The 16,693-nt window shown below is 33.5% G+C and overlaps 1 protein-coding gene across 2 annotated transcripts in view; it reads right to left on the bottom strand.

Annotated features, from left to right (window-relative positions):
• Positions 1-16,693, bottom strand: part of SPAG16 (sperm associated antigen 16) — a 1,018,955-nt gene that overhangs the window by 985,443 nt on the left and 16,819 nt on the right. For both annotated transcript variants that reach the window (XM_015539276.2, XM_042995277.1), the window contains exon 5: positions 12,774-12,911. In XM_015539276.2, coding sequence (XP_015394762.2) covers positions 12,774-12,911 — 138 coding nt within the window. The remainder of the gene's footprint in view (positions 1-12,773; positions 12,912-16,693) is intronic.

The raw sequence follows: 16,693 nt of genomic DNA, 5'->3' as shown, positions 1-16,693 counted from the left end.
GCTTCAGATTCTGTCTCCCTCTCTCTCTGAGCCTCCCCTGCTCATGCTCTGTCTCTCTCAAAAATAAATAAACATTTAAAAAAAGTAGAATTTAGTGATTCATCAGTTACATATAACACCCATTGCTCAACACAAGTGCCCTCCTTAATACCCATCACCCATTTAGCCCATCTCCCACTTACCATCAATCCTGTTTGTTCTCTATAGTTAAGTCTTTTATGGTTTGCTTCCCTCTTTCTTTTCCCCTTCCCCTATGTTCATTTGTTTTGTTTCTTAAATCCCACATATGAATGAAATCATATGGTGTTTGTCTTTCTCTGACTTATTTCACTTAACATAATACACCCTAGCTCCATCCACATTGATCCAAATGGCAAGATTTCATTCTTTTTGATGGCTAAGTAATATTCTATTATATGTATATACCACATCTTTTTTATCCATTCATCAGTCTATGGACATTTGGGCTCTTTCCATAATTTTGCCATTATTGTAATGCTGATATATGAACATCAGGGATGTGTGTCCAATCAAACCAGTATCTTTGTATCCTTTAGGTAAATACCTAGCAGTGCAATCGCTGGGTATTAGGGTAGTTTTATTTTTAACCTTTTGAGAAACCCACCTCCTATTTTCTAGAGTGGCTGTACCAGTTTGCATTCCCACCAGTAGTGTAAGATGGTTTCCCTTTCTCCACATCTTCACCAACATCTATTGTTTCCTGTCTTATTAATTTTAGCCATTCTGACAAGTGTGAGGTGGTATCATAATTTTGATTTGTATTTCCCTGATGATGTTACTGAACATCTTTTCATGTGTCTGTTGGCCATCTGGATGTCTTCCGTAAAAAAATACTGATTGATTCCTATCTTCTGCCCATTTCTTAACTGGATTATTTGTTTTGGGGGTTTTGAGTTTGATAAGTTTATATATTTTAGATACTAATTCTTTATCAGATATGTCATTTGCATGCTTTTTCTTAATGAAATGGGGATGACTATCTAATTTCCCCATTTCAAGAAACAAGCATATCAAAATCTATAATTAAAATATAAACTGTTAAGATACTCATATTTGTATCATACTATAAAAGTACTGTCCCCAAATCTCCATGTTTCAAATTATAAATGTGATTTAATAGTGTGCTCTTAAAAATTATTTTTATTGGGTTATTTTGTTATACAATTTGACAAAAGGAAGCATACATTTACTTGTTTATCTGCACCAAAGTAAGCCATCTTTGTCATGTATTTTTCTCATGCATAAACAAAAAGCAAATTAACTTGTGGTAACAGTATTACATTATTTCCAATTACAGTATTACCAATTATTTCATTATTTTCAACTGGTTGTAAGTTCATTTAACCCACTAATATTAATACTGGAATAATTGTTGGATAGCCAAAATGGGTTCAACCATATTAGAGGAAAACTTTCATTATATTCTTAACCAAAAAAGAAAGGGGTATACCCATGTCCAGAAAAAATACCTTCTTAATTTAACAAGCAATTACCTAAACACTAAACCATAAAATTTTATGGGCCTCATTATTATCTTTATTTCCACAGTGTTTGTTTCTGAATGTCATTAAATTAAATGGTTCTTCAGAAAAGCTGGATACTCTCTGACCTTCTATAGAAGTGAATTTTGTAAGTGAAGTTAGGGCTGCTTACTAAAGCATCTAATTTTTCTTCAATATTAACTGCCATTTAATTTTAATTTTCTTTGTTTATATTTTCAGGCAGAAGGTTAAAAAAGGTATTTCATTATTTTTAAAATGATACATTTTAATCTTCTAATTTGCAATTCCTAGTCAGTTTTTCTTTTCTGTCAAACCTTTAGTACACTCAATAAAACTTTTCTGGTCTGCATTATATTTCTTTAATGTAAACCCAGCAAAGGACCACAGTACTCTAAATGGGGCAAGACTTAACTTTATAGTTCATTGTTAAAATTTCCATCATGAAGGGAAAATGATACCTACTCCAAAGGAATGGTATAAAAAAGGGGCAAAATCATCAATTAATTACTCTAAAAATTATTTTTAAGTTTGTTTATTTATTTATTTAGAGCACAAGCTGGGGAGGGGAAGAGAGAGAAGGGGACAGAGGATCCAAAGCAGGCTCTGTGTTGACAGCAGAGAGCTGGATGCAGGGTGCAAACTCACAAACTGTGTGATCATGGCTGGAGCCAAAGTTGGACGCTTAACCCACTGAGCCACCCAGGCGCTCTAAAAATCATTAAAAGCTTAACAAAGCTTAACAAAAGCTTAACAAAAAGTCAAAATGTTAACAGCACACATTCACTTAAGTCCCTCCTATTTGTCACACATAGGCCCTGGGGGCTACACTCTCTATGATATGGAGTTCACAAAATAACAACAAAGTATATACATTAGATAACTAGATGCAAAAGGTATAAATTTCAATCTCCCTCATAAATATACAGTATTAAGTTAAGGACAGTCTAAATAAATGAAGGGATATACCATGTAAATAGAAGACTAAAATTTATAAATACATCAATCCTTAAAACTATATATGAATATGTAAATATATGTGTATGTACATAGACACACACTCACACACACACACACACACACACACACACACATTCTTCCCAATTCATGTTATAAATTCAACTCAAAATCAAACCCCCACCTTTCTACCGAAATTAACAAAGTGACTCTAAAATTTATATGGAAATACAAAGGACCTAGAATAGCCAAATTATCTTTAAAAAAAGAACAAAGCTATAGGACTAACACTACTTGACCTCAAGAACTTACCTAAAGCTACAGTAATCAGGAGTGTGGTAACAGAATAAAGACAAATAAGTAGATAAATGAAACAGAAAAGAATCTAGAAATAGACCCACAATTATAGGGTCAAGCAATTTTCAATAAATATGCCAAAGAAATTCAGGGATGGATGAAAATTTTTTAAGAATGGTGCTGGAACAATTGGATATTCTTATAAAAAAGAAAATTAACCTGTAGCTCCTGCCTTACACCATATACAAAAATGAATGATAGATATAAACTGAAATAAAAATTCTAAATCTTTAAAGGTTTTAGAAGAAAGCACAGAATAATATCTTTCAGACCTGGGAGTAGGCATTGGTATCGCAGACAAAATATCAAAAGCAATACTATAAAAAAATTAATTAGACTTCATCAAAATTTAAAACTTCTGCTCACCCAAAGACACCATAAAGAAATTAAGTGAAGCCACAAACTGGGAGAAAATATTCACAATATTCTGATAAAAGATTTGTATGCATAATATGTAAAGAACATTTACAACTCAACAATAAGACAAACAATTCAACTAAAAATGGGCAGGACTTACACAGAAAGCAGGAGAAATGAACAGCCAATAATTATACATACACACACACACACACACACACACACAAACACATTCAACACCATTAAGTATTGGGAAGTACATATCAAAACCATAAAAAGCCGCTACTATACAATTACAAAAATGGCTAAAATAAAAAACCTTAATGAAACTTAATGTTGGTGACAATGTGGGGCAACTAGAACTCTCATATATTGCTACTGAGAATTTAAAATGATCCAACTGAATGTTGGAACATGGACTGTCGATTTCTTATAAATATGCACTTATCCTAAACCAAGTCTAGAAATCCCACGCCTAAGTTTTTAACCAAAAGAAGAAGACACATTCCCATAAGAAGACATACACAAATCTTCATAGTAGTATTATTCACTAGGGACCACATTTGGAAACGATCTAGTAGAAAAAGAGTAAACAAAATGTGGTATACATCACACAAAAGAATACTACATAGCAATAAAAGGGGAAAATTACTGATAAATTCAAAAATCATACACATATTTTACAGAGTTTATGCTGAGTATAAGACACCAAACACAAATAAATGCGCATTCTATGATTCCATTTATGAAATTCTCAAACAGGCAAACTGGTCAAATATCAGAATACTGATATATCAAAACACTGATTGCAGGGGCAGAGATGCAAGGGACATGCAGAAAGGACACAGAAATCTCTGGGTAGATAGGAATGTTCTATATTAAGATGGGTATGGAGGTCACAAAACTATCTGCCAAAATTCTGTAGCTACGACTTGTACATTTTAATTTATGTAAATTGTAACTCAAAAAAAGAATTGTAAAAAGGAAGATATTAAGTGGGTGCAGGGTGGGGTGTGGGGAGGGATAGAGATGAAATAACAACAGCAGAAAGATGCTAAGTGTTGAAACTAAGAGGCCCATGAGGTTCATTATTCTATCTTCACTTTCTAAATGCTTGATATTTTTTCAGAATTAGAAGGTTATTATATGTAAATAAATAAATTGCTGTGTACCAGCCTTCTAGAAGAAATCCCACTTTTGGTTGTTTATTCAGTGTTGCTGCTATTGCTAATAAGGTTGACAAAGATAATGATGATGATGCTATTCTACCTACTTAATATATATCGTATACCAGGTACTATGTTCATTATCCTGTAATGGGTAAGTCAGGTACAATTGTTGCCTTCATCAAGTTTACAGGAGTATTGGGAAAATTAACAAGGAAATACAATATAATATACAATACAAACTCAGATAGCCATAAACTGTAGTGAATGTTATGAAAGAAAGAAAGGGTGCTGTCATGCAGAATACTGGTTTAATCTTTATTGAGCACTGACCATGTAATAGGCATTGTGCTAAACACTTTTAAATTATTCCCCTCAGGGAAAGATAATATCAATCTATTTACATAAGATGAAAATGACTGATAATTATATTATTATATCTAATAAAGGGTAGAGCATCATATATTTGTGTTGCTCTACCCACAAATACCTGATCTGATATCAATGTCTGTTCTAAACCAAAATCTGAGTGGGGTTAGTAATGCTGAGTTTGATAACAGCAAATACTGTATTTTCAAGAACCTAAATGTACCATAAAATTTTGTTTGATTTCATTATTATTCTGCTGTAGCCAGATAAGTCAACCTACAAGAAGGTTATGCAGGGTATAATGTATTCCCTATTTCCATCATGTCCCTCCATCCAGTCTATTTTCCAACAAAAACAAGCTCACATGCTTTTCTTCAAAACTATCCATCGGCCTCACATCTCGCTCAGAGGGGAAAAAGCAAAGTTCTAACAAAGGCCTGTACCAATTGCCCCTGGTTCTAGTCACTACGGTCTCCTTACTAGTCCCCTAACAAACCAAGCCATGCTCACCATAGGTTCTCTGTACTTCCTCTTCTCTCTGCCTGAAATTCCCTTTTCCCAAGTTTAGACATGACCTTCTCCCTCAGTTTCTTCAGATATCAGACAGGACTTCCCTCACCACCCTATATAAAACTGCACCCCATTTATCTCTACCAGATTTACGCATGTTACTTTTCTTCATAGAGTTACCATCACATGTTATATGAGTTACAATACACATGTAGTTAGTGGCTATCTTATTAGACAGAACAGCCTTAGAGAGTATTAGTAGTGCAGAGATAGGAAATGGCGGCGGGGGGCGGGGGGGGGAGGAAGCCTCTCACTGAGTGAGTAGAAGAGGTAGAACATCATGCCGTCACGGAAAGTGAAGGAATAGAAGAATGAAATAGGATGCACAGTTGAGTAGAATAGGTGTGGTGGAAGTCAGACTACAGGATATTAAAGTACAAGTACAATGAGGCTTTAGGAGTAAACCATCCAACTGAGAATATTTTCAATGTCTACATTATGAGAAGGTGACATAAAGCACTAGTCAAGATACAAAACAAGAAAGCAAACAGGTTCTTAATTAATAAAACTTGTAATAGCTTTTGTGGACCTCAGACTGAGGTGAATATTGTACCATGTCAACTACCAGGTAAAACAAGGTTTATGAAATAGTGTCAACTGTAAATGATATGATAATTCCAAGCGATGCTTTCTAGTCTTCATTCAATGATCAACAACTCCTTAAATGTGTGGCAGGTTGCTTAAATTCTACCCCTGCATTTAAAATGACAATTGGAATTACATCAAAATAAACTATTGAAACTACATCAAAATAAAAAGGTTTGCACAGTGAAAGAAACCATCAACAACAACAAAAAAAGCAATCAACTGAAATGGAGAAGATATTTGCAAATGATATATCCAATAGGAGGTTAATATCCAAAATATATGAAGACCTTATACAACTCAACACCAATTTTGAAATGAGTAGACAAGCTGACATTTTTCCGAAAAAGACATACAAATGTCCAACAGACATGTGAAAAGATGATCTACATCACTAATCATCTGGGAAATTCCAATCAAAATTACAATGAGATATCTATTACCTCACACCTGTCAGAATGGCTAGTATGAAAAACAAAAGAAACAAATGTTGGCAAGGATGTAGAAAAAAAGGAACCCTCATGCACTGTTGGTGTAAATGTAAATTGGTGCAGCCACTATGGAAAAGAGTATAGAGGGTTCTCAAAAATTAAAAATTGAAATACTATATGATCCACTAATTCCACTACTGAGTATTTACCCAAAGAAAATGAAAACACTAATTCAAAAAAATAAATACACCCCTATGTTTACTGCAGCATTACAATAGCCAAGATATGGAAGCAACCTAAAGTGTCCATTGATAGACAAATGGATAAGGAAGATGTGATATTCTCCCTCTCTCTCTCTCCCTCTCTCTCTCTCTCTCTCTCTCTCACACACACACACACACACACAAATATCATGCAGCCATAAAAAGGATGAGATCTTGTTCTTTGCAACAACATGAATGGATCTAGAGGGTATTCTGCTAAGTGAAATAAGTCAGAGAATGAAAAACACCATATGATTTCACTCATATGTGGAATCTAAAAAACAAGACAAATGAATAAACAAAAAGTATAATTAGACCTATAAATACAGAGAACAAATTGATGGTTGCCAAAAGTTAAGGGAGGTGGAGGGGAGGGGAGGATGGACAAAATAGATGAAAGAAAGTCGTAGATACAGGCTTCCAGTTATGGGATGAATAAGTCACAAATAAAAGGCACAGCATAGGGCATAAAGTCAATGATATAATGGCAACAGATGGTAGCTACATTTGTGGTGAACACAGCATAACATATAGAGGTTGAATCACTATGTTGGTTCAGGTGAATCACACCTGAAAATAATGTAACAGTGTGTGTCACAAATAAAAAAAAAATATTTAAAACTTTAGCAATCTAGAGCCATGAATTAAAGCTCATTTGAGAAAATAAAAACTTTTCCCTATGTTCTTGTAGCTAAAAACACCTGCAGATTAAAAGTGAAGGGATGGAGAAACCTTTATCCACAAATAGATGTCCAAGAAAGCCAGAGTAGCAATGCTTAATATCAGACAAACTCGACTTATTTGTTCTTGTATTGTTTTTATCCTGCTTTGGTATCAGGGTAGTACTGGTCTCACGGAATGATTTCGAATGTGTTCCCTCTATTCTGTTATTGTAAGATTTTGATAAAGATTGTCATTAATTTTTTTTTTTTTAATGTTTGGTAGAATTCACCAACAAAACCAACCAAGTGGCCTTGCAGTTTTCTTTGCTCGGAAATTTTTGATTCCTAATTCAACTTTAATTCTTGTTATTAGTCTAAGAAGATTTCCTACTTCTTGGATAAAAGATTCATGATTGAATCATGGTAACTTGTTTGTTTTTAGGGACTATTTTTTTCCATAAGTTATCTAAATCGTTAGTATATAATTGTTTGTAGGAATCTTTATCACAGTGCATATTTCTGTGATTAGCTCTTGTATTGTTTTCTATTCCATTTCTCATTTTGGTTTTTGAGCCTTTTTTTTTCTTAGTTAATACAGTTAAAGCATTGCCAATTTTGTTTTTGTTTTTTTTAGAAAAACTGGTCATTACTTTCAATGTTATATTATTATTTATACTGATCTCTATTTTATTTCTGATTTTTGTTATTTCCTTCTATTAAATTTCAGCTAAGTTTCTTCTTTTTCTAGTACCTTGTGGTGTAATGTTGCTTATTTGAACTTTTTTTCTTAATACAAACATTTATAGCATAAATTTCACTCCAGCATCTGCCTTTGCTGTATCCCATAGATTTTGGAATATTGTGTTTTCTTTTTCTTTCGTTTTGAGAAATATTTTGATATGCCATTTGTTTTATTTGCCCCATTGTTTGTGCAGTACTGTGTTAATATTTACATATTAAATATTTAATATTTACATTGTAGATTTTCCAGCTTTGTTTTATTGTTGTACCATTGCAGTTGAAAAATATACTTGGTATGATTTCAGTCTTCTCAAATTTGTAATATTTATTATGTTTCTTTTTTTTTTTTCTTTTTTTTTTCAACGTTTTTTTTTTTTTTTTTTTTTTTTGGGACAGAGAGAGACAGAGCATGAACGGGGGAGGGGCAGAGAGAGAGGGAGACACAGAATCGGAAACAGGCTCCAGGCTCCGAGCCATCAGCCCAGAGCCTGACGTGGGGCTCGAACTCACGGACCGCGAGATCGTGACCTGGCTGAAGTCGGACACTCAACCGACTGCGCCATCCAGGCGCCCCTATTATGTTTCTTTTTTATGTGATTTAACCAGGGGATTTTTCTGTGTGTATTTGAAGAAAATGCGTATTTCTATTTTTCTTGGAGGGAATGTTTTATATATATCCTATAGAACCATGTATTCTGAAGTATTCAAGTAAAAAAAAAAATGCTCTTGTTGAAAAAAAGTAATCATTACTTTAACTGAGGGCACACATTGAAAATAAAGCATATCAGAGGGGAGGCGAGTGGGGGATGGGTGAAAGAGATGAAGCAGATTATGAGTACACGTATCATGACTGGCACTGAGTAATGGTGTACAGAATTGTTGAATGACTATATTGTATACCTGAAACCAACATAACACTGTATATTAACTACACTGGAATTAAAATTAAAAACTTAATTAAAAAAAAATATTAGAGGGGTGCCTGGGTGGCTCAGTCTGTTAAGCGTCCGACTTCAGCTCAGGTCATGGTCTCACAGTTCATGAGTTCGAGCCCCGCGTTGGGCTCTGTGCTGACAAAGTCTGGAGCCTCCTTCGGATTCTGTGTCTCCCTCTCTCTCTGCCCCTCTGCTGCTCATACTCTGTCTCTCTCTCTCAAAAATAAATAAATCATTAAAAATAAAATTTAAATAATAATAAGTTTCAAATAATGAGTTTCAAAATATGTTTAAGCAAGTGTAATAGTAGTAATTGTGTAAGAAATTGCATTTGGATGTTTTGCCTATTCTTTAACGTATTTAAAGTGGTCACAATAACCAAACACATGTAATTTAGAAAAAACTTTTAATGAAACTTAACTGATTGCAATACCTGTCAAAACTTACAAAACAAAAGGATTTGTACAAGTTTATCTTATGTTTTTAATTTTTAATTGAGTATTAAAATATATGTGCAATAAATATAAAAAATAAAATGACAAGTGGTCAGTACTTTAATATAAAAGTACAGTTATATTCTCCTTTTTCAAGAAAGATTGTCATACTACTATTTATATTATTACCCTAATGTAGCTAGTATATACTTTTACCTTTAATGTAACTATAAATACTTTTTAATAGTACATTTTCCCCCTTTAAAACACCTCTGTGTAAAGAAATTTTCCAGCTATTTCTAAAACTTTTTTTTATCAAGGTATAATTTGTACATAACATTGTACCAGTTTCAGGTGTACAACACAATGATTCATATTTGTATATAGTGTAAAACAACCACAATAAGTATAGTTAACATTCATCACCATACATACATATATATACCATACATGAAACTATATTTTATATAAGACAATCCGCATTTGTAGCAAGATAGGGAAAACCTCAGTTCTAAAATTGGAATTGCTTACAACAGAGAAAAAGACCATTTTTTTTAGGTATAGCAATTCAAATGATATTTTAGAGTGAAATATTTCCCTTCTCATGTCTTCCTTTATGCTTCATCATTACTGAATTTCAAAAATATTAATGATGTGATGATTAAAAAAATCCAAGGATGACAGCCTTTAGAGATATTGATAATAACTGACATTTTCAAAGTACTTTGTGATTTACACAGTTCTTTAATATAGATTGTCTCATTTAATTATCACATCACTCCCTAGGAGTTAATAATATTATGTATAATTACTCCCAGTTTAACAATAAGAAAACTGAGTTAATAAGTAGCAGAATAATGGAAGCCAGGTATTTGAACCTTAAGTTTGATACTCTTTCCATGGCATCTCTCTTCTCCAGATAAATATTAACCTTATAGCTACATGATTTCTCTAACTTTTCTAGATACATCATTAAATGCTACCAGTATTATCAGGACAATATATAACATATCTGTAAGCCCAACTCTTTTTACATACTAAATATTCTTATTAGAAAAAAATATTTAACATCTACACTTACCTTGCCTCAAAAAATAGCTTTAAGGGGCGCCTGGTGGCTCAGTAGGTTGAGTGCCTGGCTCTTGACTTCAGCTTAGGTCATGATCTCATGGTTTGTGAGACTGAGTCCTGTGTTGGGCTTTACACTGTGAGCACAGAGTATGCTTGGGATTCTCCCTCTCCTTCTCTCCACCCCATCCCCTCGCCCCTCCTCTCTCTCAAAGTAAATAAAAACATTTTTAAAAAATCTTTAAAAAATAAGTTAAAAGAAAGAAGTAGCTTTAATCCCAAAAAGGAAAACTTTAGGGTAAATTCTATAAAGGGAATCCCACATTTATTACTAATTCCTATTGGAAAAATATCTTCAAAAGTCAAATTGAAAAAGCTGTGTGATAAAACATTACAATTTGGGGCAAACTTGTAGTAAGACAGTAGTAGTTGGTAATATTTACAAAACATTTTCTAAGAATATATCCAAAAATTAGGTGCCATGAAAGTACAAAGTACTTAATATTCACTCAATGACATAAATATTAGGAATCTACTAAGGGTCAGGCATCTTTCCTTCAAATTTTTCATGTCAAGTAGATTAAAGCAAATATTTTTCTTTTCTAATCTGTTAAAGTTTAATTATATCAAATAAGATAGATTTGAGAGAGAATCAGAAGCCATTGAAACTAAAATTACACTTTAATAAATATAGCAAATCTTATATACATTTAGTAATCTGATATTTTAGTAAACACAAACAAGAAACAGATTTCATTTGAGTGATATCTGTTTAGATTATGAGCTAATAATTTGCAAAGGTAATAGTTTATATGGTTTTGATTATAGCTATTAAATATGATATTCAATAATAAACCAGTGATCAACAATGGTTATTTAATGTCACTATGGCAAAACTCATTGAACAGAGATTCTATCTATTCAAAGGAAAATTAGCAAACTCAAGCAATAATTCAAAGGAGATCAGGAACTGAAACAGTATGCCAAGCATCACTCTGAAAAATTTGCTGTGTCAAATTCCCAGTGCATCCATTAGGTGTCTATACAATAACACAGTGAGCAGCAGGGCCAATAGTGCAAACCACTTCTGAGAAATGAACTAAGAATAGAGAGAATGCTGGTTCTAGTGACTTATCATTCCATGGATCATCATACACTTCTCTCTAAAACATAAAATATCAAACAGTATACCCATAGATAGTATGAAATTTGTACAATGTGTAAAAACTTTCTATGAGTGTAAATAGTAAGTGAATAAATGATCATAAAAATGATCTTTTATTCTTTTATTCACCACGACCTTTTTTTATTTTATTTATTTACTTACTTTGAGAGAGAGAAAGAAAGAAAGAACATGACCAGGGAAGGGGCAGAGAGAGAGGGAGAGGGAGAGAATCCCAAGCTGGTCCACACACGACACAGGGCTCGAACTCACAAACCATGAGATCATGACCTAAGCCAAGAGTCATATGCTTAACCAACTGAGCAACGCAGGCACCCCTCACCACCACCTTTTTAAAAGTAGCTTATCTTAAAAATTTTCCTCACTTTGCAATACAAAGTTTTGTTTCTTTAAACTTTTTTACAAAGATTTTAAAATATTATGTTCCTGTATGGTAGTTCTACTTATCTAATGTTTGGTTTTAGTATGATTCTTTAACAGAGAAAACTGTATGTTTAATTAAAAAATGAACAAAGCATGAACTTTCTCTACTTCATATCTAAGCATTGATTTTCCATCTAATATCATCTTAGATGAGTAGATTCATCCCTAGTCAACACATTCACATATGTATCTTTGCCAGAATAACAGTGCTTATCTAAATTTGTTCGCCAAAACTGCATGTCTTTCTATAATTTTAGAAAGAAAGATTTGGCTTCTGTCAAGTTTCTTCTCTATGCATAAATTCACGCTAGGAGATTATAAAATAGCAGTTTCCTTTGGGGAATTTTCAAATACTAAAATTTCTCTAGCGAGAAATACACTATCTCCTTCCTTCCTCTCTGCCTTCTATAAATTTACTATAATTTCAGAGATTAGCTTATCCTCATAGGGGAAGATTTCACAAACCATGAAAAGACTATGAAAAACATAAGAAAGTGAATGCCACATAACAAATTAACATCTCCTATACAACTCCCTGCATTCAACTCTTGCTAGTGGGTTGCAATTGTGAGAGTTCTGATCAGTTCAATTAACTTGCTAGTGAAGCCTGTCACATTCTTTCTAACTAGAATTTACATAGAATTCAGTTCAGAATTAAAGCTCTGGTACATTAACCACGTGTTAGCTTCATTCAGCTCTTTACTTCTATTTGGTCCAAAAGAAAAAAAAAAGTCATTTAAAAATTAACATACTCAGCTGCCTGTTTGTAGTGTTTCAAGTCTTTCTTCAAATTTTTGTTCTCATTTTCTAAAAGCATATTCTGGGTGTAGACATCTGGAACATTCCCAAGATCTCTAAGTTCAGTTAGTCCCTTCTGTATTAACTCATACCTAGGATAAAATCAAACAAAAGGTTTTATGTTGTTGCTTTCTACTAAATTGGTTTAATTTATGTATAATTCAAAAAGTTCTCCTGGGGGATATTTATAGAATTGATTTGTGGCATTAATTTTATAAATTAAAATGTCCACATTTACAATATATATTTAAAATAACAAATAATTAGTTGCTAGGTACTCATATCATCATAGTACATAAAACATAACCAAACATCTCATATGTTCCAGGCACTAAGTCACTAATTCACTAACACTGGTGAAATTAACAAAATGGTCCAAGCCCCCATCTGTTCTAGTGTGGATAGTGATATGTTCCATGAAGTAAAATAAAGCAGGATAAGAGGGATAGAGAGACTAAGATAGAGACTGATGGGGGTGTTTGTGCTATTTTACATAGGATGAACACAGAAAGTATGATTGGTAAAGTGATATTTGAGCAGAGAACTAAAAGAAAGGACTAAGTCATGTAGATATGAAGGGGAAGAGCATTATTGGCTGACAGAAGAGTAAATGTAAAGCCCTGAGAAAATTAGATGCTTGACATGTACCTTAAAAAGCAAAAAGCCAGAGCAAGGGAGAGAGTGGTGAAAAATGGGTCAGGAAGACAGCAGGGAGCCAGAGAGAAAAATATGATTTTACTTGAATCAGATTGAAGCCATTGGAAGGCTTTGAGAAACAAGTTACACTGATCAGATTTATGTTTAAAAGGATTAGTCTGGCATCTCTTTGAAGAAACTAACTCTACAGGAGCAAGACTAGAATCAGAGATGCTGGTTTGGAGCCTGTTGCAATAGTTCAAAAGAGCAACAACGGTGGCATAAACAAAGTTGGTAGCAGTAGAGATTATGAGAAACAGGTCCCTTCTGAACAGGGTGTAAAACCGGGGCCAACTTATTGGTGAAGCCAAAAAAAAATTTTCTTATGAGTCAGCTGCCACGCATTGGTTAAAAAAGTGGTCAAAGATGACTCCACGGTTTCTGGTGGAACAACAAACATCCATTTATGAAGATGGGAATGAATGCAGTAGGAATTGGGTGATTGGAGAAATAAAGGAATTGCTTTTATTCATATTAAATGCAATATGAATATATTGCAAGTGAAGATAAATACTGGGAATAAATGTCAAGAGTTCAGGGAAAAAGTCAGGACACGGAATTCAAACGTGGGAATCATCAGTAAAGAGATACTATTTAAAGTTACAAGACTGTTGTTGAAAGTGCTGCTATAAACACTGGGGTACAAGTGCCCCTATGCATCAGTACTCCTGTATCCCTTGGGGCAATTCCTAACAGTGCTATTGCTGGGTCATAGGGAAGATCTATTTTTAATTTTTTGAGGACCTCCACACTGTTTTCCAGAGCGGCTGCACCAGTTTGCATTCCCACCAACAGTGTAAGAGGATTCCTGTTTCTCCACATCCTCTCCAGCATCTATAGCCTCCTGATTTGTTCATTTTAGCCACTCTGAATGGCGTGAGGTGATATCTCAGTGTGGTTTTGATTTGCATTTCCCTGATGAGGAGTGACATTGAGAGGGAGGGAGCCAAACCATAAGAGACTCTTAAAAACAGAATAAACTGAGAGTTGATGGGGGTGGGAGGGAGGGGAAAGTGGGTGATGGGCATTGAGGAGGGCACCTGTTGGGATGATGAGCACTGGATGTTGTATGGAAACCAACTGGACAATAAATTTCATATAAAAAATAATAAATAAATAAATACAGAAGATTTAAAAAAATAAAGTCATAAGACTGAACAAGGCCAGCTAGGGCATGACTATAAACAGAGAAGTAAAGAAGTCCCTGGACTGTTTCAAGATTGGGAAGAGAAAGAAAGACTACCAACTAGAGACTAAGACAGACAAGGGCTAGTGAAGTAGTGGGTGAATATGAGAGCACCGTTGCTCTCAAACCAAGTGAATAAAGTGTTCCAAGAAGGAAGAAATGAACAACAGTGACAAATGCTGAAAACAGACTGAATAAAGAGGAGTACTAAGAATCAGTCACTGAATTTGGCAATGTGCAGCACTGAAAAAACTTTCAGCACAGTCATGGAGACAATAGTGCACCCAGAGTAGGTATAAGACTAGGACGTGAGGAACTGGTAATAAACTCTTTCAAGGAGACATACTGTAAAGTGGAGCCTAGGAAATCAAGATTATCCTATAAAAAGGATGTGGAGTTCAGGGTGTTTTTTGTCTTCCACTTTTTTAAAAATATAAAAAATATTATTGGACATCTATATGCTTATGAGAATGATCCAGCAGAGAGGGGAAAAGTTTACAATACAGAAAACAGAGGGGCCAATTGCTGAAGCAATGTCCTTGAACAGCTAAGAGGATCTGGGGTCCAGTGGACAACTGGAGGGATGGCCTTAGATGACAGTGTGCATGGCTCAGCTTCTGTGACAGGTGAGAAGCATGCCTGAGAACACAGGTGGCAAGCTAGTAAGTAGAGAGGGAGGCAGAGGTCATAGAATGTCTATTTTCTCAGTGACATAACGAACATCAGAGAATCATTTACAGATTTTTAAATAATTATAATTTTAATTATATGTATACATGTAGCAACCTAAATAAAAAAGTATAAACACAGAAAAACATATCAGTAATAAAGTTATTAACAAAGAAATACCTACAAAGCTTGCTATATAGATGAGTTAAACATTTGTTTAAAAATGTTTAATTATCAGCATTTTTATGTTATAAATATTAATTTTATTACTATATTACACATTAATAGAAGCCCTGAAGAATACCCAAAGGGTTAAGATAATAGAATCAATATTAAGTCGGTCAAGTGTCTGACTTCATCTCAGGTTATGATCTCACGACTTGTGAGTTCAAGCCCTGTATCAGGCTCTGTGCTGACAGCTGTCTGTCTCTCTCTCTCAAAAATAAATAAACATTAAAATTTTCTGTAAAAAAAAGAATCAATATTAAGTAGTATTTGCCACAATTTATAAAACAACAAAATAGATAACAATTTAATCATAAATTCACCACTTCATATGTATTTAGAATGTGATTTATACTTATCTCCAAAGAGAAGATATAAGGGTTGATTGAAATATTAGCCCATGAAGTTTTTCTGACCATAAAATTGGTTTCCAGCAACTTGCTTTATTTAATGCAGAAAAAAATCTTACTAAAGAAATCATTTCAGTAAGAAAAAAAAGTGGTATATAGTCCTTTTCTACATTAAATGTTATGTAAATAAATTAATATGTGGTAAAATAAATACAAATCAAGCATAATACATCATAACACATACTATATCATATATATCTTAGGACATTCAAAAATAATTTATCATGACAAATTTCTGTAATCTATATAAAAATGTCAAAGATGATTTAAACTCACTAATACTATTCTAATACTATAAGATCACTAGGAATCTTAATCTACAAATTCTAGAAATATATTTCTCAGTAAAACAAGCATTTTGTATATAAGATATTTTGTTTTTGTTTCAGATGTGTGTGTGTGTGCATATGTGCATGTGTGTGTGTGTGTGTGTGTGTGTTAAAGAAATATCCTGGCCTTTTTATTTCTTCCTCTTTATTCACTCACACTTAGAACAAGACTGAAAAGTGTTCAGATGGGGAAAAAAGATTGTTACATAACTATTAGGAACTGGAAATAAAATTGCCAACAGAACTGCCAAAAAAATTACTACCAGGAAAATTACATCAATGGTCTTCACATTTACCATTAAGTCCATAAACTACTTAGAATTATATAGAAGTGGAGAATGTGCATGTATTTCAGGGAG

Source organism: Panthera tigris, chromosome C1, assembly GCF_018350195.1.
Source record: "Panthera tigris isolate Pti1 chromosome C1, P.tigris_Pti1_mat1.1, whole genome shotgun sequence".
Classification (NCBI taxonomy): Eukaryota; Metazoa; Chordata; class Mammalia; order Carnivora; family Felidae; genus Panthera; species Panthera tigris.
This window is presented reverse-complemented; position numbering and strand designations above follow the sequence as displayed.